Source organism: Leopardus geoffroyi, chromosome A2 (assembly GCF_018350155.1).
Source record: "Leopardus geoffroyi isolate Oge1 chromosome A2, O.geoffroyi_Oge1_pat1.0, whole genome shotgun sequence".
In the NCBI taxonomy this organism is placed as follows: Eukaryota; Metazoa; Chordata; class Mammalia; order Carnivora; family Felidae; genus Leopardus; species Leopardus geoffroyi.
In genome coordinates this window covers 146,757,283-146,783,156 of record NC_059331.1, presented here as the reverse complement: position 1 = coordinate 146,783,156, position 25,874 = coordinate 146,757,283, and the positions used below count along the sequence as shown (strand labels likewise).

The window sequence follows — 25,874 nt, the reverse complement described above, 5'->3', positions numbered from 1 at the left end:
GACCTAAACAACGTGCAGCCTACATAGGATATTCCAGAGCCAGAACCTACCCTCAACTTCACTTGCGACAGATTTACATTACGGCAGGGTCTTCCCAGAACCTGTCAAAGTCAAAGGTGGCCCCATAGACTTGACATGGTTGGAAGCTGGACCTGTAATGGCTTCAGGCAATAATCCTTCGCATTAACCCCGTAGAAGGGCATCAAGATCTATTTAACATGAGAAATCAGCTCCCAGAGAAAGAACTCCAGTATTTCAAAACCCATGTAATACTAAAAATGATTTAGCATCCAACTAGTGCCTTTTTGTGAACTGTTGAAATCTTTGTCATTAAGCCTCACGAAAAATCTAAAGGATGATGTTAGGGGAAATGCCAATAACCTGATTCATAAATGAATTTCTACCATTTGGTGAGAATAATAATTCAAGCTAACACATACCACATAACTTCTACCGGGTAAGGTGCTCAATACTTTAATGCATGAGCTTACTGAATTCTCTTAATACGCTACTGTAAATACCACCATTATTCTCATTTTAAAGATGAGAAAACTGGGGCGCCTGGGTGGCTCAGTCAGTTGGGCATCCAACTGCTGATTTCAGCTCGGTCATGATCCCAGGGTCATGAGATTGAGCCCACTATGAGTGGGCCCTGCTTGGGATTCATTCTCTCTCTCTCTCTCTCTCTCTCTCTCTGCCCCTCTCCCCAACTCATGCATGCACTCTCTCTCTCTCTCTCTCTCTCTCTCTCTCTCTCAAAATAAATAAGCTTAAAAAAAGAAAAGATCAGGAAACTTGAGCTCCCGGAAATTACATTAAGACCCAACGACCTTCATGGCCAAGAGCAGGAGCTGGGCTACTCTCCTGCTCCTCACCATCTAGAACAGAAGCAGATGTGGTCTGTTTGTCAGGCCCCAGGTGGCTGCAGCTCAATGGATGGTTCTAGTTTCAAGTGGGCAGCACAGGCATAATAGCTAATCTCATCGGCAGCCATGGACTGTATCCCTCACCCTGTCACCTACTTCACAGAGGTCTCTTTTTGGACCCCAACACGACTGGGTGTAAGACTTAGGAATGGCTTGGCAAACCCCACTCCACCCCCAGTACTGCAAAAAAAAAAAAAAAAGAGAACTCAAAATACTTTTTTCCATTATCGATGGATTATCCCTTTTCCATCGCCACTGGTGTCCTTAATCGTGGAAAATTCCACAGAGACTGGTTTGATGAGGTATGAAACCCTTTCAAAGTTCAGTGTGTTCCAGAAATTTAAGTTGTGTCCATGAATGCTTAATGGCTCAAGGTTTCTCTTTTTCGATGGGGTCTTCACTTAGAGAAGAGAAAATATTATTTGCCAGAGGCAAGAAACATACTGCTCTTGAGATTTTTCCACCTGCAAAATGTGGATGATAACATCTAGCCCACATGTTTCATATGGCTTGGGGAGTACAAAAAGAATACAAAGAAAAGAGTTAAGAATAATTCTATAACACAAGCCCAAATACCATCTTCTCGAACTTTCCCAATCTACAGGCCCCACCACTACACATCTCTCTCCTCACAGCAGCCCGTCTTCTTTTATTTATGGCAGCTCTCAGTAACCGAATTAAAACTTTTCATTTGTTTTCGGGAGTACTTTCTGTCTCTCCAGCTACAATGAAACTCCATGCAAGAAGGGATTTTGTCTTCTTGTTTGCCAGTGCATTGCCAGCATCTAAAACTGTCCCTGGCACACACTAGACATTCAAAAAACGCATATTGATGCATTGTGACACAAACATTTCTTTGTTGAAATCTGTATCTTTACAAACATTTTTAAAACCGGACTTCAGGTCCACAGAAATAGATTAATCATAATCCTTGGCTAATGGCATGTTCATCATTGATCCATGCATGGCCCTCTTTTACGATTTATTTCGCTGTTGAATTAGTTTGTTTTTTCTTAAATCGGGTAAAAAAATACCTGAAAAAAAGACAGAACCTACAACAGAAGCTAAGGCCCTGCATTTAACCCTAAGGTTCCTACCCCTAACTCATCCTCCTGCCCCTCCCCATCTAAGGTAATCATCGTTCAGACCTCAGGCTCTTCATTTCCTGTTGTCTTCTGTCTATGTCCCTGGAAATGGAGCTTGAGATGGGAATCCTGTTTAGGTGACTTATTGAGGGAGTTCTCAGGGGAAGGGGAGTTTGGGAAGCAGGACAGGGCAGAGTAAAAAAGCTAAGCAAGGATGTGGAATCAGCTGGAAATGGTATTCGGAGCTCTGGAGCACACACTGCCCCACGGTATGACCCTACGTTGAGGCAGAAGATGAGGTGTTTGTGCCCCAGAGTCAGTCAATCATTGGCTGACATTTGGGGAGGTGATACAGAAAAAGCAAGTGCACGGCTTCCTGGGTGAGTCAGCCCCCAGCTGGCTAGCGGCAATTCTCCAGAGAGGAATGGAGCTGCTGGCAGAAAACATTCATGGCAGCTGGGAATCCGTGCACTTGAACAGGAACAGAGGTCTGAGCATGTCTCCTCTCTTTCTTCCCTTTTTATACAGTTCTGTCAAATTTTACATGTCTTCCTGAAAAGGAATTATTATTTCTATTTTGTTCCATTGTTTGGAACTTTCTAGAAAGGAAGTCATACTAAATTTTGTTTTGACTGTTGTAGAGTATTCCAGTATGTGAAAATGCCACACCTTATTCGCCCATTCTCCCCCTGGTGGGCTTTTGAGTTGTTTTTAGGTTTTTGCTATTATGAAGAGGGTTGCTGTGAACATTCTCATATATGTCTCCTGTTGTATACGTGCAAGAATTCCTTGGGTTTATGCCTGGGGTGAAACAGCTAGACCATGAAGCGTGAACTTTTGAAGAGAACGCCAAACTATTTTCCAAAGTGGTTTTATGAATTCACATGCCCACCAATAATATATGAGATCCTATCATCCACCCCCTCTCCAACGTGTTGACTGTTGTAAGTTGAACGAGTACAGAATGGCATCTCATTGTGGTCTTGACTTGTACGTCCTCAATCAGTAACCATCTCTTCGTATGTTGTTTTTTTTTTTTAAGTTTATTTATTCATTTTGAGAGAGAGAGAAAGAGAGTGAGTGGAGTAGGGGCAGAAAGAGAGGGAGAGAGAGAATCCCAAGGAGGCTCCACAGAGCCCGATGCAGGGCTCAATCCCATGAACCAGGAGATCACGACCTGAGCCGAAATCAAGAGTCAGACGCTCAACCGAATGAGCCACCCAGGTGCCCCTCTTCATATGTTTATCAGATATACCTGCTTCCTCTTCTGTGAAACGCTTGCTCATGGCTTTTGTCCATTTTTCTACTGGTTATTCGTGCTTTTCTTATTGATCTGTCGGGGTTCCTCATATGTCCTTTGTTGTATGTATTATGAATATAGTGAATACCTTCTAGTTTATAACTTCACTTCTCACTCTCTTTATGGTGTCTTCTAAGGAACGGAGGCTCTTAGTTTTATTACAGTCACGGGTACTCTTTTTATGGCTTTTCCTGTGTTGTGTAAGAAATCTTTCCCTCAAGGAATCCAAAGGACAATCTCGGTCTTGGGGGTGAGAAGGTCTATAAATAGAGCCAGGTTACAGGCGAGTCACAGAGGCAAGCGCTGTCATGCCCACTGGGGCATTGTCTAGTCCAAGGCAGCCCTGACTAGCCAGCACAAGCGACCAGCTGGCTGGCTGGCAGGTGTCTTCTGGTTATAGAATTGGATATATCATGCTATTAGAACTAGATACCATTAAAAATTCTAATCATAGACTGTAATTAACTTTCCTTGCTCTGACGCCCCGCTCACTAAACAACCTTCTGATTATAATTTGGCTTCCCATGTATCTTGCCTACAGGGAGAGAATGTACTGTTCAGACCGACGTGAGGATTCAATCCACTAAACAGTTACGTGCCATGATGTAAATTAATAAATTCGGATTCTGATTTTATCATCTGCCTCATCTGAGCTCTGTGGGCGTGAGTCAGCATCCCCAAGTCTAATCAACACGGATCCTGAGAATATCAAGCTTCTGAGCTGAAAAACTAAGAACGAGACCCAGGACCAGAGCAAAATCACCAAGGTAACACTGCCCTGGAGGCCCCTGGGCCTGATGGACAAGGCCTTCCTACATGTCACGCGATACGGACAGGGATTAAAATTGACATTTGACATTTGAAAGAGCTGCATATTCAAAACCATGGCGTGGTTCCATTCAGGTGAAGGCGAAGAATAGGAGGTGATCATGAGACTCATACTGAATATTTATTGGCCAAGAGCACACACCAGATGCCGCACAAATCCTAGGCAGAAGGATAAGATTTACGGACACGTTTGGAAAAAAGGGGGGGAAAAAGGACAGATGGTATGTGCTGAGGAGGAATGGAACGAGAGAAGCCTGACTGATGAATCCTTGCTCCATCTTGACGCCCAAGGCCCGGGAGGCAAAACAGAAGAAGTTGACTTCAAGACCAAAAGAAACACAAGGTGCACCAGAGCACAAACAGGAATGTGCCGGGGTGGTGAGATTATCCAGGCCAGAGGAGTGATTTAGGACCTGCAGGGCGAGGGCAAGATCTTTGAAGTAAGTTCAAAAGGCAAAGTAGAGGTGAGCCCATTAGGACAGATGGGGGTAATTCAGCAATCCTGAATAAAGGGTTCCTTAATTAAGGGTTCCTGGGTGAGCGGAACCTACACTGACACAGATCCCCTTCTGCGATCCCAGTTCCACCACCTAACAAAGGGAAGAACGTGATCGGGACTGTTGTATCTGGGAATTTGGGGCCCAGTGAGGAGAAGTGATCCACTACTTTGTATCAGACCGAAACCAAACAAAAACCAACAAAAGAAAACAAAAGAGGAAGACCTCCACGGATAGCCCTACAAGATTTATTTTTCAAAGACAAATATATTCAAGAAGGAGTGAGATAAACGAAAGGAAGCTCGGTGTCATCTCAGAGACTGATCTCAAAGACGAGCCATGGTCTCTCCCATGGTGCCTCTCTTGGGGCCCCAGCAGAGCAAGGTCACCAGCTAGGCTAGATTGGATAAGGCTAGAGAACCACGTTCAATGTCTTTTTGTTCCAAGAATGAGGTAGAGACATGCCACCCAGTAAGAAGTGACCCTACGTGTGGCCTACCCAGACAATTACATGAACGGAAGGGCCTACGAAGGGCCCAGTGAAACAGCAGGACCAAAACACAGCAGGGTAGCAGAAGCGCCTCTCTAAGGTCCACCACCAGAACATACAAGCTTCAAGGATGAGGGCCGGAGAGGGGCTGCCCTGCGTGCCCCACAAAGCCAGAGGGCTCTGACTCACGCGTGAAAGAACAAGCTCCCTTTAGTAGTAGCTTTAGCGGGCAGGCAGACGCGGGGATAAATGACGGAAGACAGGGTCAGGGGTGGGGCTCTTCGTCTAGTAGAGGTTGTCCCGCACATGCTCCATGATGGTCTTCAGCCCCAACCAGGTCTCCTCGGCAGTGGGGATGATCTGGTTGGCTGGTAGGAGGAAGCCATAGTGGCCGGTATCTCTCAACTCAAACGTGAACGCATACTTGATGCCATTATCGTATGCCCAGTCAACGCTGCTCCCACTAGCTGGGTCTGTAAGTCAGAAAAGAAAACACTTTGAAGCCCTGCTTCTTTCAGGGTTAGAAGGGAGGGAGCCAGGGGTTCAGCCTGCCCGTGATTCCTTAGGGACCTAGAGTCCTTTCTGTAGGTCATCAGGCCTACGACACACGAACACTGGCCTGATGAGCATCTTCAACAGTCTCAAACCAAGAGATTTTAAACCCTTATGCCCACCTTGTCACTAACTCACTGTGGAGACTCCTTCAGGTCACTCAGAACCAGTCTGCACAGAGTATGATAGGCAGCCCCCGAGACAGCCCCAGTGATCCTTGTCCCCTGGTCTTCACATCCTTGTGCAGTGCACTCCGACAGTGAGTAGGGCTGACCTGTCCTGGGTAACTGACAGGCGGCTACAGAAATGATGGTGTGTGACCTTCAAGGCTAGACCAGAAACACTGTGGCTTCCACCGCGCTCTCTTGGATCATTCGCTCTGGGGAAAGCCAAGTAGGACAGTCAGAAAGCGTCCTACGGTGACGAGGTCTACGTAGCAAAGGACTGAGGCGTCCTGCTGATACTCAGCTCGCTTGGGAAGCACCTGAGTGAGCCACTTTAGAAGCAGACCTATCCGGCCCCGTCGAGCCTTTAAATGACTCTAGCCTTGGAACTAGACTAGCAACCTCAGGAGAGGCCCTGAGCCAGAGTCACGCAGCTAAGCCATTCCTGAATTCCTAACCCAGGGAAACAGTGGAAGAAAATAAATGTTTATATTATCTTCAGCTGCTAAGTTTTAGGATCACTCTCTACATAGCAAGAGATAAGGGATACACGGAAAGAAAGAAGCATGCCCTTGAGACTGTCCCTTTGCCAAAAGGCTGGGGAAAGGAAAGAGGCCTACCTTCCTGCTTCTTCCCAGCCAAACTCTACTAGAGCAGAAACTGGCTAAAAGTGCAAAGTGTGGGTGACACTGAATCGCCAAATAATGACGTCCACAGCAACTATCATTTCTTGAACATCCACCACGAGCCCGTCATTATATTGGAAAGTTTACGTCTGTGACCTCATTAATCTTTAAAAACCCCAGTGAGGGGCGCCTGGGTGGCTCAGTCGGTTGGGCGTCCGACTTAGGCGGACTCAGGTCATGATCTCACAGTCCGTGAGTTCGAGCCCCGCGTCGGGCTCTGTGCTGACAGCCTGGAGCCTGTTTCAGATTCTGTGTCTCCCTCTCTCTCTGACCTTCCCCCATTCAGGCTCTGTCTCTCTCTCTCTCTCTCTGTCTCAAAAATGAATAAACGTTAAAAAAAAAAATTTTGTTTTAAATAAAAAATAAAAACCCCAGTGAGGTGGGTAACACTGTCCTTATTTTTCAGATGAGGAAATCCAGGCTCGGAGTGGGTAATTTACCTAAGGAAATACAGACTGAAAATGGCAGGATTGGAATTGAAACCCGGGTCCCTCTGCTGATAAAAGCCCGTGCTTTCTTCAGCCTCCTCCCAGTCCATTGAGTAGAGTACACGTCTGTTAAATGAAGACATGGGTTCCTTTTGTTTTCCCACAATTCCTGAGGGTTGTTGCCCATGCTAGCATTTGTGATTTTGCTAGAGATGCTGCTTCTACTGCGATGACACGCCCCCTGAGGTTATGGAACAGACCCTCCTATAGTCTCCGAAATCCTTGTGTGGTTACCACGTCCTTCTCTACCCTGGGAAAAGGCTGAATAAAAAACAGATGATGGCACCAGAAATTTCTAGAGGCTATTTATATGGCAAACTCAAGTATTTCAGAATACCTTTTGAATTCAGGAAGGAGCCAAGAAGATCTCCGCTGAGCAAAGTGATCAAGTGCACGTACTTCACTGTATTTGGGTCTCTGCTCAGAATCTACCCACTCTTTTAACACGAGTGGGAACACACTACTAACATGCGATTAAAGACACACATAGGGGCACCCGGGTGGCTCAGTCGGTTACGCGTCTGACTCTTGATTTGGGCTCAGGTCGTGATCTCACAGTTCATGGGATCGGGCCCCGAGCTGGGCTCGGTGATGACCATGCAGACAGAGCCTGCTTGGGATTCTCTCTCTCCCTCTCTCTCTTTGCCTCTCCCCCACTCATTCTCTCTCTCTCTCTCTCTCTCTCTCTCTCTCTCTCAAAATAAACAAATAAACACTAAAAAAAAAAACCCACTGTCTTTTTAAATTAACATTGGAAAATTATTCCCTATCAGCACATATAAATGCACCTCATTCATTTGTGGGGAGGGGGGGCATACTGTCTCACCGTGTGAATGCTTTTATTCAGTACTGTACTGATGGACATTTAGGTGTTCACCAGTCTTCCGTGACTATAAACGATGCTGTCATGAACATCCTTCATCCTCACAATCTAGCCACGAGTCAGATGAGCCCAGAGAACTTGTGTCCAAGCCCTGAGTAGACCAGAATCAGTGAATGGAAGGGGCGAGGGTTGCTAGAGGCAGGTGGCCTGAAGCCGCACAGTCTGACCAGAGGAAGGGGACATGAAAACTCTTCAACGCAGACACAAGAATTAAAGAAGCAAAATGGGCTGGGGCTGTCTAGCACAGGGATTGAAAACGCGGTATGGCACAGAAAGCCTTCAGCACATAACCAATGATGCTCAGAAGGCCACTCCGTCATGAAAAAAAGGAGCTTAAATCTCTTGTCCATGCTCTGTTTAAGAAGGCAAGAGAGCAGGGCACCTGGGTGGCTCAGTCGGTCAAGGGTCCGACTTTGGCTTGGGTCATGATCTCACAGTAGTTCGGGCCCTACATCGGGCTCGCTGCTGTGTGCACAGAGCCTGCTTTGGATCCTTTGTCTCCCTCTCTCTTGGCCCCGCCCCTGCTTACATTTGCACGCCCTCGCTCGCTCTCAAAAATAGAAAAAAGAAAAAGAAGGCAAGAAAGTGTGAAATTCACGTGACAACTGTTTTCAGCTACAATGGTTAATCTAAGAAAAGGTCCAGCACTTGAAGGGACGAATGTCAACTATTCGTGTAGCACATGCAATAATAACCCATAGAATTGGGTTATTATTTTGTGCTATTACAAAATTATTTGGTGTTATTACACAAAAATTGATTACATTTTGGAAAGCCAAGGGGGCAGACAAAGCCTTTAAAGAATACAGAAGATGCATTCTGGAAAGACTTAGGAAATATTAGGTCTCCTGGACGACACTCAGGAGAGCCTTCTTCCTCTTGCTCTGGAGGAGTCCGATGAGTATCTCTTGATTTTGGCACAGCTTAAGCTGGGAAGAATGTGTTTGATGTGGGACGACAAGGCCGTCCTTTAAACTGGAGTTTGACCCCAAAGCCCCGACTGTGGTGACCCACAAAGCTCTTTTGAGAAGGCCTTGTCAAAGGACTCCTACCAAGTCTCTCTAGCTCTCTGTAGTCCCGAACTCCGTCCTCACTAATTAAGCAGAGAATGGAGACTCTCCTGACGTGCTTCTCCTCTGAGGAGTCCTCATTTAACAACACTAATAACAATAAACCATGAATAATTAATGGACGGTTGCTGCAATTAGCCACACAATGACAACATCAGGCTAATTGCTTTATACAGCACGGTGGCGGTGGCGGTGGCCATGATGGCAGCGGTGTATGAAAGGCAGACAAGAGGGCTGAGGTCAGAGTCCAGAGGGCCCAGCAGGGCGGATGGAGCATCTTCCCAGAAGAGGAAGGCGAAAGGGACAAGCTAGCTGAGGATGAAGCAGTTGGATGGCACGGTCATGGGATGGAAGAGGACAGAAGTATCAGCAAGTTTGCAGGGGCTCTGAGGGTGGACCAACTGTCGGAAAGTTACCTACAGAGGAGGCACTGGCGGGGGGGGGGGGGGGGGGGGAAGAAGGGCGCCATCTTAAAAGGTGCCAGAATTGTGCTCCTCATGTTTGTATTTTTACTTCCCCTTGATAGCTAGACTCGTAGAGAACGAGAATATTCTTCAATTTGACCTTTAAAGATCAGGCTCACAGAATAAGGGAACCGGAAGGTTCTCAGCAGGAACAGAGTGAAATGCTCAGATGAGACACTTCAGTGAGAAACCAGAACAAAGGTTGAAGCTGTAGGTAATGAGCCTCAAGACCACCTTCAGGTTTGGAGTCTTGGTAGAGGTTTTTTGGGGGGCGGGCGGTTCGGCTTGATGTTAACCATTGCACAGAAGATCCCAGATCCCAGCATGCTGTGCTCCAACACGTGCTCACTGCTGACAGGAAGGTGAGCGAACCCCCCTCCCCACCCTCAGGACCACCACCTCGGTCTGCCGATCCAAAGGTGGCTTTCCTTTGAATTTTCCTTTGAAAATCCTATGTCAGGATCTTTCCTGGAATGTGAGGAACGCAGTCCAGCAGGACTCCCCTCACCGTGGGCACGTGATAAATGGCCCAGCAGTGGTGATGGTACCGACGAGGACGACGCCTGCAGCACGGACGATCACACAGGTTGACACAAATCTGGTCTACAACTAACAATCCGACTACAGTGTAGTAAGGCCTGACTTGCAGCTCTTCTCCCGCTTCCTTCTTCTCAAGTTTCCTCTCAAAGCATTTTCTAAACAACCGATGCACACAGCGAGTACTTACAGACAGTGGTGCAGGTAGGACCCACTTGGTACGTCGTGCCCGACAGGGAAGCCAGAGCTTTGGCCGCACGCCTTGCCACCTTGTCCTAGAAGGGGGAATCGGCGGAGTGAGAAAGAATGGATCCCACAGCCTGACATCCCCCAGCTGTTCTGCACTGCAATGGTATGGAAGATTCTCGGCCCCTCCCCTGGGTTTCCCTTCTGGTCTCCTTCCTTCCCATCCAACCAGAGCCAAAGCCTGATACACAGAGATGTGGAGGGCTGCTCACCAGCCCATTGGGAACCTAGTAAATATACCACTATCTTCACCTCTCCCGAGGGACGGGAATGTCGTGGTCGTGAACATGTGAGAAGGCCAAGTTACGTCCCAGAGGAAACCTTCTAAGAGTTGGGCATTCCTGGAGTGGAAGTGAGACGGGGCCACCGTATGTGGATGTGCCCGATGCAGAATGCCTGTCTGAGACCAGAATCTAGTCCACACCTAGCATGAGCCCTGCATCTGCCAGGAGGTTTATAGGCCAGCTATGGCCCTGGGCAGGGGCGGGGGGCGCTCTCGAACCGACCAGCACAGTGGGAGAAGCGCGCAGTCGCCCTGCAGGTGCAGCCCTGCTTGAGCCAGTCCACCCTGAGTGCCTGTTCACATCCTGGGGCGAGTCACTGTATGTGACACGGAGCACCCCTAGGCTGTAGCCTGCACCCTACTTAAGTTATACCTCGACCAGAATGAGGAGCACCTCCCCCTGACCCTCCACAGTGCCACCCACAGTTCTTGGCAAGCAGTGGGTCCGTAACACATTTTGGTCAGAAAAATAATTGAGAAGGAAAGGACAGGTGCAGGGTACAGTCCTTGAAACTCACAGCAAACACAGAAATAATGAGGACGGGCTTCTACCCGCCCCCAGGAGGTCTGATGGCACATTCCAAAGGGCAGAGAGAGAAGACCCGGCCTGATGAAATAAGCCCAAGCTCCCGGACTCTCCCTATAAGCTGGAGAACAGCCACTGTGGCAGCACCCCAGGGTCAAGCAGGCCCAGGGCTCGGTAGAAGGTAGCCCATCACTCACCAGCTCATCAGCGTCTGGGGCCTTCTTCACTGTGTATCCATACGGATACATCAGCAGCTGTGAGTAGCTGTGCAAGTCGATGAAGCATTTGAAATTCCCATGTTCTTGGATGAAATCTACCACCGACTTCACCTCCGCTTCCGAATTGGCATGGGGTCCGTGGTATATTTCAGAGCAAGGGTTGTCACTGGCTCCCTCTCCTGTGGGGGGTGGGGAGGTGGCCCAAGCAGAAAGATTAACCCGTAGGCAAGAAAACAGAAATGCAGGACACTCAACCCAGAAGAAGGGCGGAAGGCGTTGGCAGTGGACAGGTCAATGCTAGAACCCCCCCCCCCAAGAGACTAGTTAGTCCACACTACGCGTGCATTGCAGGGAGGGCGCAGAAGTGGGAAGTTAGGGTACTGCATCTGCCTCCAGAGGGGCAAAACTGGGAGGAATCCTTTAAACGGATAGAGTTGACCTTGAATTGTATCACTCAACAGTTGTCATAAATAATTAATATCATACCTGACAGTGGGTTGTAATTAACAAGTATTCGAGATAATTAATATGAAGACCAATTAATAATGAAAATGACTCCATTTATTCTGGTGTCAACTCATTCTCTTGGTTCAGATCTTAATGGCCAAGGGCTGCCAGAAATAATCTATTGCTGTGGCCAAAGTCTCGTGTTTGACAGGCATTGAGAAATACTGCCTTCTGTACTCCACAACAGAGCTCCCTGAGGTATTTGGCATGAGTGTAAAACCACCCCAGTTGTGGGAAGATCTGACTTCACTTTGATGCCCTCAGTTCCCACATTTCTATCAGCTCCTTTCCCGCAGCCACATTATTGTCCCCGCCAACGGTGTGTGTGGCAGGCAAGCTGCCCTCTTCCGAGTTACCACCAGAAACCCGTCCATCTACCCAGCCACCCGCCCAAAAGAAGCGGGGTGACCAGGGTATAAGGCATAGATCTGTATATCCAAAACTACAACAGTTTCTCAAACATTAGTGTTCTTTTCTTTTTTTTTTTTTTTAATTTATTTGTGGGGGGGGGGGGGGGGGGCAGGAGGAGGGGCAGAGAGAGAAGCAGACACAGAATCTGAAGCAGGCTCCAGGCTCTGAGAGGCCAGCGCGGAGCCCGACACGGGGCTCGAACCCACGAACCGTGAGATCATGACCTGAGCTGAAATCAAGAGTCTGACGCTTAACCAACGGAGCCACCCAGGCGCCCCAAATGTTAGTGTTCTTTTAGGAGAACAAGAATTGCAGGGTTGTTCCTTTTCAGAATTATCCAAAACAAGAAACACAAAAACCCAAGACATAGTGTAAGGGACTGGCCCGAGTCTCTCAGTGAAGCAGGAATGGAGCCAGCCTAGAAACTGGCTCCCTCACCGCCAGCTGGGAGCCCTGTGGTCCAGGCTTTGAAAACCATGTCCCCAACCTACCTGCAAAACTAGCATTCCAATTTCTGTTTGGATCAGTACCAACGCAACGGCTTCCAGGATTTATGGACCGTGTCTTCCTCCATAATCGGTTCTGAAAAGTCCATCGAGAAAGGAACACACATCCAGAGACGGGTCAGGGCACAGGAGAGGCGAAGGTTTTCTCTGGGGGTCTATGATGGAGACGGGCACCACCGAGGGGGCAAGCTGCTTGTGGCTCTGCCTGGAGTTTCACTGGGGCTCCGGTCCTCAGTGACTGAGCCGTCTCCGCTCATCTCCCAGAAAGGAAAGGCTTAGCCCTTCTGGCTCAGAGAGAAGGACTCCCCCAAAGTGTCCTGATAAGAACCTTATTGGGGCGCATGGGTGGCTCGGTCGGTTGAGCATCCGACTTCGGCTCAGGTCATGATCTCACGGCTCGCGAGTTCAAGCCCCGCGTCAGGGTCTGTGCTGACAGCTCAGAGCCTGGAGCCTGCTTCCGATTCTGTGTCTCCCTCTCTCTCTCTGCCCCTAACCCACTCGCATTCTGTCTCTGTCTCTCTCAAAAATAAATAAACATTAAAAAAAAAAAAAAAAGAACCTTATGATGCGAGAACCAGCCTGATACCACCTGAACCCACCGGATAACTCTTGGTTTCAGCAAAAGTAGGACAAACAGACATCATATACCCAAATGATCGCCGGCGCGAGTGACAGGAAGTGCACAGCAACTATTTTATTCTTGCCTAAAAAACCAACCTGAATCCAGCCAAACTTCAAGATCTGACTGCCAGTGAATAGGAAATATGGGGGATCCGGAAACAAATGACACACAACAAAGAAGCCATCAGCCAAATTCGGAACGTGAGACATTCTGCAGGACAATTTACTCGATTTCTCCAACAAATGAATGACATTTTAGAAGATGTGTGTGGGGCGGGGGTGGATAACTGCTGTAGACTGAAAAAGCCTGCAGAGCGATAACAACCAAATACAAGCGCAGGCCTTATTTGGGTACTGATTTCATTAAATTGAGTCAAAAGACATTTTAAAGATAATTGGGGGAATTAGATGATATGAAAGAACTTCCATTCATTTTTTAAAAGGTGACAGTGGTGTATTGTTTGGGGTTTTTTTTGTTTTGTTTTGTTTTGTTTTGTTTTGTTTTGTTTTGTTTTAATTATCATCGACTAGAGATGCATACTAAAGGAGTTCGGGGTAAAATAACCTGATGTCTGGGATCTGCTTTTAAAGAAAAGGGGGAAAAGGTGTGGGAGGGAAAGAAATGAAAAGAAGATTGGTAAAGGGTTGATAATTATTCAAGAGCCATGACAGGGAGTTCATTAGACTCTTCTCTCTAACAAAAATATTCCCTGGTGACTCTCGGCTCAGAGAGAGACTGAAAAACGAGAGCCCGAGAGAGCTCCTAACCTGCACACGTGTGCGAGTTTTCTCCACGTTCATACAACTATGCAGGCGGCAAAGCAAGGGATTCACCCAATTCTCCCTAACTCCAAGCCCGGCCCGCTCAGTATTACTCACTTGAGTTTGTGTGTACACATATCCATCAGGATTGGCCACAGGCAACAAGAAAATATCCATTTTCTCCAAGATGGAGGTGATGGTTGGGTCCTTCCGGTAATCAGATGCAATCTGAGCAGAGACGAGAAGCTCGTCAGCGATGCCAGGGCAGGCTGGGGTGCTAGGTCTAAGCCTGTGTATCTTCCCCCAGATGCCCCTCTGCAGCCTCCCTGCCGCCCTCATAGACACGGCCCCGTGCGAAGCTCTTGGAGCACTTCGAAACCTGGGGCCACATGGCTTCATGAGGGCGTCAACATTTGCAAGGAGTCCAGGGCTGCCTGGTTTATTCATTCCTTCCAGGGGGTGGGAAGAGGGGAGGGAAGAGCCACATATCATGATAGTTTGGGGGGAATCTGGGCCCCCACGCTAAAGCTTCGGGAAAATAAATCCTCCACGCACAGCACCCTTCCTCTCCCTAGCGCTGCCTTAAAGCAGACCCTCCGGAGGGACACGGAGACAACATGAGGTCCTCGAGGGTCTGGAGGGCTAGGATGGGACTGAAGGCAAAGCTCGTCTGAGTTTCACTGCTGAGGAGACTCTGCTCCCTTTCTGCGGGGCTGACTGCGGGTCAGTGTTTCGGGGCCACCTCTGCAGCTCATTAGCTTGCTCGTTGCCATGAATGCTCTTTGTCATTTAACCGCAGTGCCCTGACCAAGGGGCTCTGACCTCTTGCTTCTCTGATCCGAAAAGGCCCCCAGCCTACTGTGTCTATGCAGAGTGCCTTCCCACCTCGTCCCCCAGGCCCAGCCTCATGGGATGCTGCGGGGGCACCCCTGGCCCACCGGAATTCTCAGCTAATACCAGGCGACATGACCTTCCTCGCAGTCCAGATCGCTGTGGCCACCGAGATCCACTCCCGGGAATGGATGCCTGCGTTCAGCCAAACGGCCGGCCGCCGCCCGCCTTCTGCAGTGCCGAACTGTGGAAGGAAAAAGAGGCCAGAAAATGACCCTCCTGCCCACGTCTCCACTCACCTCTCCTCTCCCCAGCTCACCCCTATTCATTTAATCCATTTAAGATAATTCAGAGACCAAATGTTCCTGAGGGCACCATCTATTTATCAGGCTTCTCCGTGACCAGGGAGCTTAATTGGTTGGCTGTCAGGGCCCAGCCGAAGCTCCGGGCAGCTTGAGCTGCCCCCGGGTTGGAAGCAAATGGGAAGGGGAAACAATTGCTATTGTGAATTATAATGCCAGTGTGATTAGAGATAATATTATGTCTCTTGAAAGACCTCAAATGGTATCCCAACAGAGAGAGACACAAAAGTGCATGAACCAGCCTGTTCTCGTTGATGCAATAAATGAATTCGATTTTAAAAGGAGGAAGAGAGAGGTTCACTATAGCTCTTTGTAAATGGCATGAAATGAATTCTGGCTCCCGCCTTTTAGTGTGGGGCTGGGCCGCCTTGGGTCAGAGTGTGGTGCTAATGAAGCCAGAGTCTGCATCAGATTCGCAAATAATCTAAATTTATGGGGATTATTTTAGGGCAAGCAGTTCAGTGGCAAATCTCCTCCGGCTGGTAATTCAAGCACCGCTATGAGCCAGGGTTCCTCACGGCTTATACAAAGCTAAGGATCTGACAAATTCTTAGCACCATCAGTTGCTCCGTGGCTCCTATCTCCAAATTCCTTTTATTCATTTGGCTGGATTATTTATGTAATTTATGTCCCTGCCATAAATTCCCTACCTCTTTTGCCAATATAGACCTGAATCTGTTAGAAATATCTAGAAATTAGGCTTTGTGCAGCCAAGGAGCATAGGCTGGGCTTAAAATTACATCAACCCTAAAATTAGCTTCCTCAATTGCTTTTCCAATAAGTACCCCTAAAAGCAGAAGAGAATTTGTAGAACTATCCCCATTTGTCTTACTTTACAGAGGTAGGAATGAAGGCAAAAGACTGTGGCCCATCTGAGAGCTTTCTGGAATACTAATCGAACCCACCCCACGCCCACCCCCACTACACCTCACCCCCACTCCCTTTGATCCTGCCTTTCAGTCAAAGCTTGCAATGGGATGGATTCCTTCTAAGTTCTAACTCGTTCCACATTAGGCAAAAGCAGAGGACTCTCTGTCAGACCAAACCTGAACCCCAGTAGATGTCTCCCCACGCCCCTGAAGTCAAGGAGATCCTAAGAAGCTGTCTCCTTCAGAGGCCTGAGGGCTGGGTCCTAGACACAAGGGACCAGGAGTCTGAGTCCAAGTCTGGCCCCTTGAAAAGCCTGGGGTCTCACCTTCAGTACATACATGGACCGGTTTTCAAATGAATGCCCAATCTTCACTCTGCTCGCCAGATCAGGAAAATCTCCAGCAATGCTATCCATCTCATGATAAATCTGAAGCACGAAAAAGTGAACTCAGGGGCGTTTAAAAATTTTGTTCAGCTCTGGGTAGGTATCTGTGAATTTCATCTTACTGATCTCAGTGATTTCTACCAGCCCTGTGATCGTGGGATTGGCAACATTATCGCCCTGGAATACTTATTCTTGAAGAACTGCCTAAAGAGTCCTTTTCAACGATATTCTAGAAAATAACACATTTTATTTGTCCATAAAATTATAGGCCACTAACCTAGGGAGAGACTTGGTGCAGATACTTCTCCAACAGTGTGGTGCCTTGCGCCATACTAGACTGGATAAATCAGCAATTGCCCCATTTAGCCAAGGTTCTTGAAAAACGATCCTCTCTAAGCTTTTTGATCACTTTCTCCACGAGGTTTTTTTTTTAAAATTACCATACGCCATATGTGTGTGTGTGTGTGTGTGTGTGTGCGTGTGTGTGTATTTGTTTTATAATGTGCATATGTTATGTATTCTACATGCATACCATATATTATGTATGTTATATCACTGGAATAATGCACCACAAAAATATACTACGTACACTATAAAACAACCCAAAGAGACAAAAACATTAATAATTGCATTAATAATAAATATACACGTATATAGAACATCAATAGAAGTTGTAAGGTTTCTTCCTCCGTCCCAGTGAGGCGTCTTCCTTACCCCCTGTAGTACAAGCACCCCACTTTGGAGATTCCTCTATCGGCCTTAAGAGAACAAGTGAAGCACTGTAAATCATAGTTACAAATGCTTCCATTTGTTTTCAATTTTTTTTTAATTTGATTTCAATAGAGTTCATCCATCTTAGTTGCTCAAACCTCTTGAGGGTCAAAAGAAGGAAACAAATAAGTTTATATTTAGACCTTGAAATTGGAAGAGGGAGCTTTACAGAGGAGAAAAACGTGCAGTCAACATAAAATAAAATCAAGCTTCAATGGTTTATCAGAGCTGCAGTCAATATGGCAGACTGAGCAGAGAAGCAAGAGACCGCCCCCCGCCCCCAGATGCATAACAGCAAGCCAGGCAAACTACAATGAGAATAACCCACAGCCAAGTTTAAAACTCAAGAAAGGAGACACCGCAGGGGCAAGAAATGAAAAGGGAACAACTAGCCATCTGGGTGCAAGGTAGAAAACGCAACACGGGGACCAAACACCTGCCATGGGCACTGCGGGTTTGCGGCAAACCAGGAATAGCGACATAGAGCACAGGACCCGGCGTGGGTAAGGGGCTGGAACTTGAGAGCTGGGAACCAGCCCTTCCAGCCACGAAAAGGGCCTGGAAACTCTACCTACTGACCCTAGGAAGTGAAGCCAAAGCCGGAGGCCCGCACCGAGCCAGGACAGGCAAGAGAGTCACCCAGGTAAAGTTACAACACCAAGCTATATCCGGAGGGAGGGGTCCAATTCACACTGCCAGCATGAGGGGAAACTCGGCCGAGCAACTGACAGAAATAACAGCAAACATGAGATTCCCACCAGAGACGTAAGAAGGCCTAAGTGGCTACGGGATGAGAGCTCTTCAAAGCTGTTTTTAGAAAGAACTGCATGTGATCGAGCCAAGAGGGAGATAGCACACCAATGCCCAGCGGGGAGCCTCACGGGAGGGGTTGGGGGGGGGGGGGGACACCTAGAGCCAGAGGGCAAAAGCAAGTGCTTGAGAGAGTGAGGATCCCATGGCAGGCAGGCGAGGGGACGGAGTTCCTGGGGTCTTGGGTGACATTTGCAACCGGTTAAGCTCAGCTAGGGAGTGCCCCACGTTAACGAAGCTAACGTCATGGGTTTGATCCCTGGGTGAGCCCTGAGCTCTGCTTTTGTCCGTGGCCCGGGACTGAACTCCTAACTTTATCCAGCTGTTCTGCAGATGTATGTCATCGGTCACAAGAGGGATCAAGGGCCAGTGCGGTTGGAAGTATACACAATAAACAAAGCTACTGACGATCAGGGGAAAGAAGTGAAAACAGTTGGTCAACCTTGGAAATCACCCCTCATCTAGAAGAAAAACAACTCAAAGTATATGCCTCATGCAAAGCATGCCAGGAACACCGTCTTCGGATAAAAAGAACGACATGTATGCGGGTACAGGAAGGAGAGTAACAATTTCGTTTTGAGGTGTTGTTGTGAGCTAGGAGAGAGCTTCCAGACTAATGTAGAAGACATCGAGGGTCGTAACAAAACTCTGCTACATGTGATGCGGTCCCCTTCTGTAGCCCCTCTTGATTCCTCGAGTTCTAATAGCATATTAAATTTTTCTGCTCCAAGTGTTTTATTGTGAGGGTTGGCTTACCTTGAAAGTCAGTCATCTATATAAAGTGGTTTTTAACTAAACACAGCACCAAAACACATTAGGGAACAAATATACGTTGTAAGTAATCATGATAAATGAGTGGAAATATTTGGTTAACCTTGGAAATAACCACTTGTCTACTTGCCTGGAATAAGTAACATTTTAATCTGGGCGAGTAAAATACAGGGATTATGGTGGGGAATAAGAAGGTTGAATTACAAGGACGGAAATGATTGTAATTATTCCATGGTTTTCTTTAAGGGGTTGCCTTAGAAAAGAAGGATACATGTGGGAGAAAATGTTCAGTTGTGTTCCACTGTGCTCTTAGGTGCTGGTGGGAGATAAACGACCCAAGAATTCCGAAGAAATTGAAGCGTTCCCATTGTAGCCCCTTAGTAAAAGGGTGTTGTGCTAAGGACTAACACCCACGTCCTGGAAGTAAGAAAAGGGGTTACAAAACCCAGGGTTCTGACGACCTTTATCTTAACCTGCTCTGGGACACTTACCGCTTCCAGGGAATGGTAGGCCCCATAGTTGAAGTTATTACCGCTTCGCTCTTGCCCTTCATTGTGTTGCATTTCTTCATCTTCATGATCTAAAAGGGCCTGAAAAAAGACACGGCAATGTCGTGAAGTGACCCACTGGACATGGAGGTTCGTGTTGTTTCTGCCATGTCTCGGCACGAGCTGGCCAAGATGGCGGCACCCTCGTCGCACAAATGCCAAGGTGTAAAAGGGGGTCAGATTTTTTTTCTCCGTATCTATAAAAGCTTACTTCTTGGCACCCAATGTACATCACCCCATTCGAAACCCACTTACTCCCCAAAAGCAACATATGTGCTATTTGGTTATTCTACGCTGTGAATTCTCTAGGCATCAGCCCGCATCTGGTATCCAGTGCCTCTGAAATACACAGCTTGGGAAACCATTCAGAAACAAAGAAATTCTTATAACCACTCATACTTTGAAGGCTCCTGGCAGATGTCTGTGACATGTGAGGATGATTAATAAGCTCACAGCTGCTCACGCCATCAGGAAACTCCCGGGCCAAATCACCAATTAGTCCATAACCCACCTCGGTGAAGGAGAGAACGTGAGCCAGGCACTGTCCTGCTGCTCAGATACAGGTCGTGAGGCTGGTGTCTGGATGGGTGGTGATGTCCCCTCTGCTGAGAACTGTTGGTGACATTCCCTCTTTCTCAAAGGACGCTTTTCATGACTGGTCTCCGACACCCCCCACACATACACACGCACACTCTTTTCTTCCCTCCTGACTTCAAATACGAAAAGGGACGGAGGTTTAATACTTGCGGGGCACCTACGACCGACCGGGCACTGCTGGGCATTTTACATGCGCTTAATCACTTAATTTTCTCAACAAATTGTGTGAAGTAGGTCCTCACTGGTACCCTTTTACTGAGGAAGAAATGGAGGCTCGAGACATTAATAGCATGTCCAAAGTCACACAGCTGGTAGTTAGCAAAATCAGGATCTGGATCCAGATCTGCCCAGTTCCCTAACCGACATAATGCTCTTTTCTACTACAACATGTTCCACTAACAAGTCACTGCACTTGACCTCCCTAGGCCTCAATGAGCTCATCTACAGAATGGAGAAGGATAAGACCAGGACTTGCACGCGTCTCGGATCCACTCTGGATGCTTTGGCCTATGCAAGACCAGTGAGGGACCTTGCTCTACCCACCTGCAGGTCTCCGATTGTCACCGAGTACTCTAAGCCCTGGGACTTCAGGAAGGATTTGACTGGCTGCAGGCTGACAGATGGGACCAGGACATCCACAAGACGACTGAAGGTGGAAGGAGCTTTCCAAACATCGAGCTGAAGAGAACAGAAATAAAACCAGGTTAAAGGACAGTTCAGGTAAAAGGCACAATGAGCTCATTCTTCTGGAACAACTGCCAAAAGCCAGGGTGATCCCTGAGGAGCTGGGCTCCGCCCAAGGGCAAACGCTGCCCTTTTCGCGGCGGTGTCTGGTCAGGCCTACGCAGAAGGCAATACCTGGCAAAGTCCAAGAAGTAAAAAGTCGATGGCAGACAGAAAGATGGGGCCCACTGCTGAGGCCTCCCATCTCCCAGGACAGCAGCGCTGTGACCTACAGCCCTCTCAGGCGTGCGGAGGCACTTGACTGATACAGGACTACGCACAGAAACTCTTCAGGAGCAACAAGGCCCGCGGTGCTAATCGTCTCTCACCAAAGTCAGAGACACCCAAGAGGACTAAGAAGAACCAGGTACCTTAAAGTTGTCTGAGTTCACTAGCTGACTTAGTTTGCTGATCTCGTCTCCATTTCTGACGTTAATCCTAAAAACTTGGTCCCTGGAGGGGGGCGGGGAAAAAAAAGCAAGAGATAATGGTCAGCTTTCAGCTGGCAGATAAACCCCAAGCCTACTCTCCCAGACATAACTGGGCCGAATGAGAGGAAACGGTCTAGTCTTTGGTTATAACGTATAGCCATTAAAAATAAGACTACGTGGCAATTTTTTAAAAGCGCTTATAGTATAACTTGAAGGGAAATATTAAGCGAAAGAGCAGGACACAAAATTGTATGTATGCCATGATTACAAGTATGGAAAAAGCAGATGCATTGGAAGAAAAACAGACAACGGAAATATAGCAAATGCTGACAGTGCTTATGTCCGGGTCGTGGGATTATGGATGACTTACTTTTTTTCCCCTTGTATCTGTTTTCTGTAATGTGGTCATATTACTTTATAATGAAAAACATATATATTTTGCAGAAAGGAATGTTCCTGAGTTACACGCAAAGCTAACTCAAGACATAAAGGAGCATTTCTTCACTGTCAGGGGCTAGGACTGAAACTCTGGCTAAAGGTCCGTGCTGGAAAGAGCTGGAAAAGAGAACAGACCTTCTGTCCTCGGAGGGTTAGCTATTTGCTGGGTGGTCTCTCAATCCTGTCCAGCTCCAGAACTCTATACAAATACGAATTACAATACGGGCTAGGGTGCTGGGGCTGACTTGGGATTCAGTCCTCCCGAGGGGGCCCTGAGAAGGCCCAGAAGGGAGCCGGCCAGTCCCGAGCCCCCCTTTGTCGTCTGTCCTGAACTCGCTTCGTGTACACCATTTAGCTTCCGCAGCAGCGGCAGGGGCAGAGGCCCCCCGAAGTCCTGTGTGTGGGCGGGAGAAGGCCGAGCCTGAAAAGCTGCCTTTGTGCCCTCAGCCGGCTCAGGGAGCCAGGGGAGCCATTAGCCCGTTGCTAGGTGACGGCCCGAATGAATCCGCACTCAACGCTGTCACATGCGTCATCCCTTTACACGAATGAATGCGGGAAGAGCTGCTGGAGAGGGCTGTGGGCTGAAGGACCTGTTGACAGAGAAAATGGTTCTGTCACAGGGAGCTAAATGTGCAGCCTCACGTGGCAGATCCGCATCTTCTGATCAGAAAACCGGCTCGATCCAGATGGGGCTCTCAGGGTTTAACTTTGTTCTGGCAGGTTCTGGAGAATCTCCAGGGGGTCGTCTAGTCCAGCCCCGAGGAGGCAAGGGTTGCTTCCGCTGCGGGGGGGAGGTCTGGTGGAAATGCCAATGCCAAGGGCTCACTTTCTCCCAAGGCGTCCAGTCTCCACAGGGTCCTTGGAGGTGGGCAGCTGAGCCCATCCCCCCGGAGCTGTTGAGGCCACACTGGAGAAGCCACTGGCTGGGTTGGGGGGGGGGGGGGTCTCAGCCTGAGCCCAACAGGCTTGCTAGGAGTTGAACCGCAGCCCTAGGAAGGTGGGGAGTCAGACTACCATTTCCCGGACGCAGGCAAGCAGCCTCGCAAAAAAGGAACAGGTTGAAAACAGAAGGGGAATCCTTACTCCTGCCTAAGTCCCGGGCCCCATCTGCCGAACTTACGCTCTGTCGCAACCCACCCCCAACACTCCAGACACGAGGAGTCTTTAAAATGAGTGTTCTAGAGAGCACCTGTGCACTGACATCTCGATTGGCAAAATGAGGCATCTTGTAAAACACAATGCTGACTGGAACAATCATAAAAAAGGAGTGGAGGGAGAAGGAACGGGAATAGAAAAAAAAAAAAAAAAAAAAAAAGGAACCAAGAGCAAGGAGCTCTCGAGAGTATGAACGGCACGTTACACGTGCACCCCGAACGTGTGTTTTACTTTCCCAGGGTGGTAAGTTCACAACAGCACGTCCACACTCCTGGGCATAGTCCACACAGCAGCGGAATACAGCGAATCGAACTGGCCCTGAGCGTGAGTAAATCCACAGCACATTTCATCATACCCTATCCGCCAAGCTACCGGGGATAAAGACACAACTGTGGGGTGCAGGGAGGCAGAGTTGAAGGGCTGGTGCGGAGTGGGGCCCTTCCCCATCTGTCTCTCCGCCACCTCTCCCTCCTACACTCTCTCAGCGCCAGCCTCACCGAAATCCCAAATTCACCGCGTACTTTGCCCTTCCGTGCCTTTGCACATGCTGTTCCCTCTACCTGGTTGCTAGCCCTTTTCCTTATCTTCCTGGCAATCTCACTCAGGCTCCAAGAACCAATGTCATCAGCCATGAGGTTCTCCCCAACCCGGAGGCAACGTGAGGGATGGTCTTCAGATGGCCCTAAAAAGTGGGGGGGTTGAGGGGATCTAACATCATTCTCATGAGCGTAAGCCCGCCAGTGCCTAGAAGCACGGAGAACATAAGTAGGTGCCGGGTGAAAGGCAGCCATTTTCTTGCCCTAATTGTCCTTGTCTGTCTCTATTTGCAAAATGCTCCTTCCCGGTCCTGGAAGTGTGGGTGGCCGAACCCAACCTATCTCTGCCATCTAGAAATCCAGTCAAAGACCTCAAACTCTTGCTGGAAATGGAAGATTGGTCCGGGGGAGGGGATATATTGGGATTTGCAAGTTGCCACGTCTACCCCCGCTGCTCCCCACAGGTGATCTCCGTGCTCTTGCTAACTCTGGTCCTCTTCCACACCTCGGGCTGTCCAGCTGCCACCAAGGCGATGGCTGGTGACCTCCTCTCACTCACCCTCACACTCATCCCATGTTCTGGACGCCCTAGTGCCAAGCTTCTATCCTTCCCCCATTTCCATGAGGGCAAAGCCAAGAGGCCCGGCCCTTGTGCCTTTCTTGCCCAGATCGCCGGCCGGGCTTTGCAGCCAACACAAGACATCATTTCATACTTCCTGTTCTCTGCCTGCCCTGCACCTCTAGGCATCCTGGCCGCCGTCCATCCTTCAGATGGCTGAAGGCCAGGCCACGAGACCCCAGCAGAGTGAGACACACTGGGGAAGTAGGGAGTCAGGTGAAAGAAACACAAGCTAGGGGGTGACAGGGGCGGGGGGAGAGCAACCATTATCTTCATCTCCATCACAACTGCCCCCCAACCCCCAGCCAAGCTGGGTTCTGGCTTCCTAGCACAGGAATGCCCAGAAAGGCCTTGCTAGAAACGTTCACTGAGCCAGGTGTCTGGGACATGTCGATGGACCCTCGGAAGGATTCCACCACCCTTACTGGGTTCCCTACTATAGGATGAGAACAGATTGGGGGGGTGAGGATGACAGCAGCAGTTAAAAACAGCTGCAATTAGCTCAGGCGCGCAGCCCTTTTGGTGCAAGTCCCTGTGGCGGGCGATCGAGTGCCGGGCCCGGCTGTCTCAACTCAGGGGTCCGTCCAGTGTGCTGTAAGCGAAGTCTGTATCCTGAGAAATAAAGATTGTTCCAGCCATGTGAATAGCTGCAGTGAGAGCCTGACGGCTCTCTGCGTCAGCCCACATGGCAGCGAGCATAGTTATTACACACCTACTGCTGAGCTGCCCGCGGAAAAATCTCCTTCTCTGGCCACCTGCTATGCCCAACCCCTCTGAGCCCTTTGACAGTAGACACCAGGGGTGAAAAGAAATCATCACCATAAAAATTACTCAATCTCATATAAGTAATTACCTCAATAAACATCCCCAAAGTCCCTCCAGCCAGATAGTATATTAGAGAGTAAACTAACACATATAGACGTATCTGTGAGATACGGGATTCTGTCCGGAGACTAACTTGGGTGATAGCAAAAGGGTATGGGTTTTGCCTCCAGAGTTGCAGCTCCCCTGCTTACCAGCTAAGTGGCCTTGGGCAGGTTCCTTAACCTTTCTAAGGCTGAGTTTTTTTCATGTTTAAATTGAGGAAAATAACACCCCTGCCTGGCAGAGTTGCTGCGTGATCCAAAAGATAATGCACATGAAAGCTCTTTGCAAATGGCAAAGCATTATGCGGTAATGAGTTATTAGAATTCAATCTTCTAGCGGGGGACCAAGGCACCCCTTCATCTCACCTACCTCCCAAATGTCCTCTCCACTGCAAAGCGCAAAGCATTCTGCAAACACACCGCACGCGCGCGCGCGCGCACACACACACACACACACACACACACGCAGTGTACAAGTGTATCCTTCTGTGTCAATTTTCACAGCTGTGGCTAGGCAAGACCTAGGCAATCTCCACGTCCCAGGCACTGATGAGAAAACACCAGCTCTACAAAGCCTTCACCATTAACAAAGAGGTGAAACCAAAAAGCCTAATAAGACCCAAGTTTTCCCCCTAAGCATGGCAGAAATTAGAAACACCTTCTGGTAATCCTCAGTAATTCATAATATAGAAGTTAAGAAAGTAGGAAAGGCCTGGAACTGACCTTACAAATAAGAACTAGGAAGTAAAAGAACTGATGGGAGATTAGGGAGCTGGGGAGGGACTGTGGCGCCCACCTAGTCCTGATTTCACAGATAAATTGAGCCTGAGAGAGAAGGAACTTGTCCCAGAAGGACTGGGACAGAAGCTCATGTCTTCTTTCCCAATGCCACTCCACTTGATATATAATCAGCCATTCATTTTCAAATCCATCTGGCTCCTATATCTCTGAACTAGCCAAATAATAATAATAATAATAATAATAATAATAATAAGTCCAAAAGGAACTTACCCAAAAAACTTTTCTCGGCCACAGAAGCTGAGCCCAATAAGGGCCCCAAGGAACAGTATCCACTTCATGTCCCAAGGGTGTCAGTCATAGAGTGACTGAG

General features: G+C 48.4%; 1 protein-coding gene and 1 long non-coding RNA gene across 4 annotated transcripts in view; one reads left to right on the top strand and one right to left on the bottom strand.

Annotated features, from left to right (window-relative positions):
* Positions 1 to 25,874, bottom strand: part of CPA4 (carboxypeptidase A4) — a 28,804-nt gene extending 2,930 nt beyond the window's left edge. The window contains exons 1-11 of one of the 3 annotated variants that reach the window (XM_045495645.1): positions 25,775 to 25,874; positions 21,090 to 21,171; positions 20,539 to 20,673; positions 19,342 to 19,440; positions 16,439 to 16,540; positions 15,021 to 15,125; positions 14,168 to 14,278; positions 12,653 to 12,743; positions 11,223 to 11,422; positions 10,161 to 10,245; positions 4,871 to 5,599 (exon numbers count right to left, since the gene is read on the bottom strand). In XM_045495645.1, the coding sequence (XP_045351601.1) occupies positions 5,412 to 5,599; positions 10,161 to 10,245; positions 11,223 to 11,422; positions 12,653 to 12,743; positions 14,168 to 14,278; positions 15,021 to 15,125; positions 16,439 to 16,540; positions 19,342 to 19,440; positions 20,539 to 20,673; positions 21,090 to 21,171; positions 25,775 to 25,842 (1,266 nt within the window). In that variant the 5' untranslated portion in view covers positions 25,843 to 25,874 and the 3' untranslated portion in view covers positions 4,871 to 5,411. Of the gene's footprint in view, positions 1 to 4,870; positions 5,600 to 6,853; positions 7,278 to 10,160; positions 10,246 to 11,222; positions 11,423 to 12,652; positions 12,744 to 14,167; positions 14,279 to 15,020; positions 15,126 to 16,438; positions 16,541 to 19,341; positions 19,441 to 20,538; positions 20,674 to 21,089; positions 21,172 to 25,774 lie in introns of those variants that run through there. The other 2 variants (XM_045495646.1, XM_045495647.1) reach the window with 2 other exon arrangements.
* Positions 20,683 to 22,274, top strand: LOC123606866. The gene is made up of 2 exons (XR_006716528.1): positions 20,683 to 21,085; positions 21,594 to 22,274. It is a non-coding gene; the product is annotated as an uncharacterized LOC123606866 (long non-coding RNA).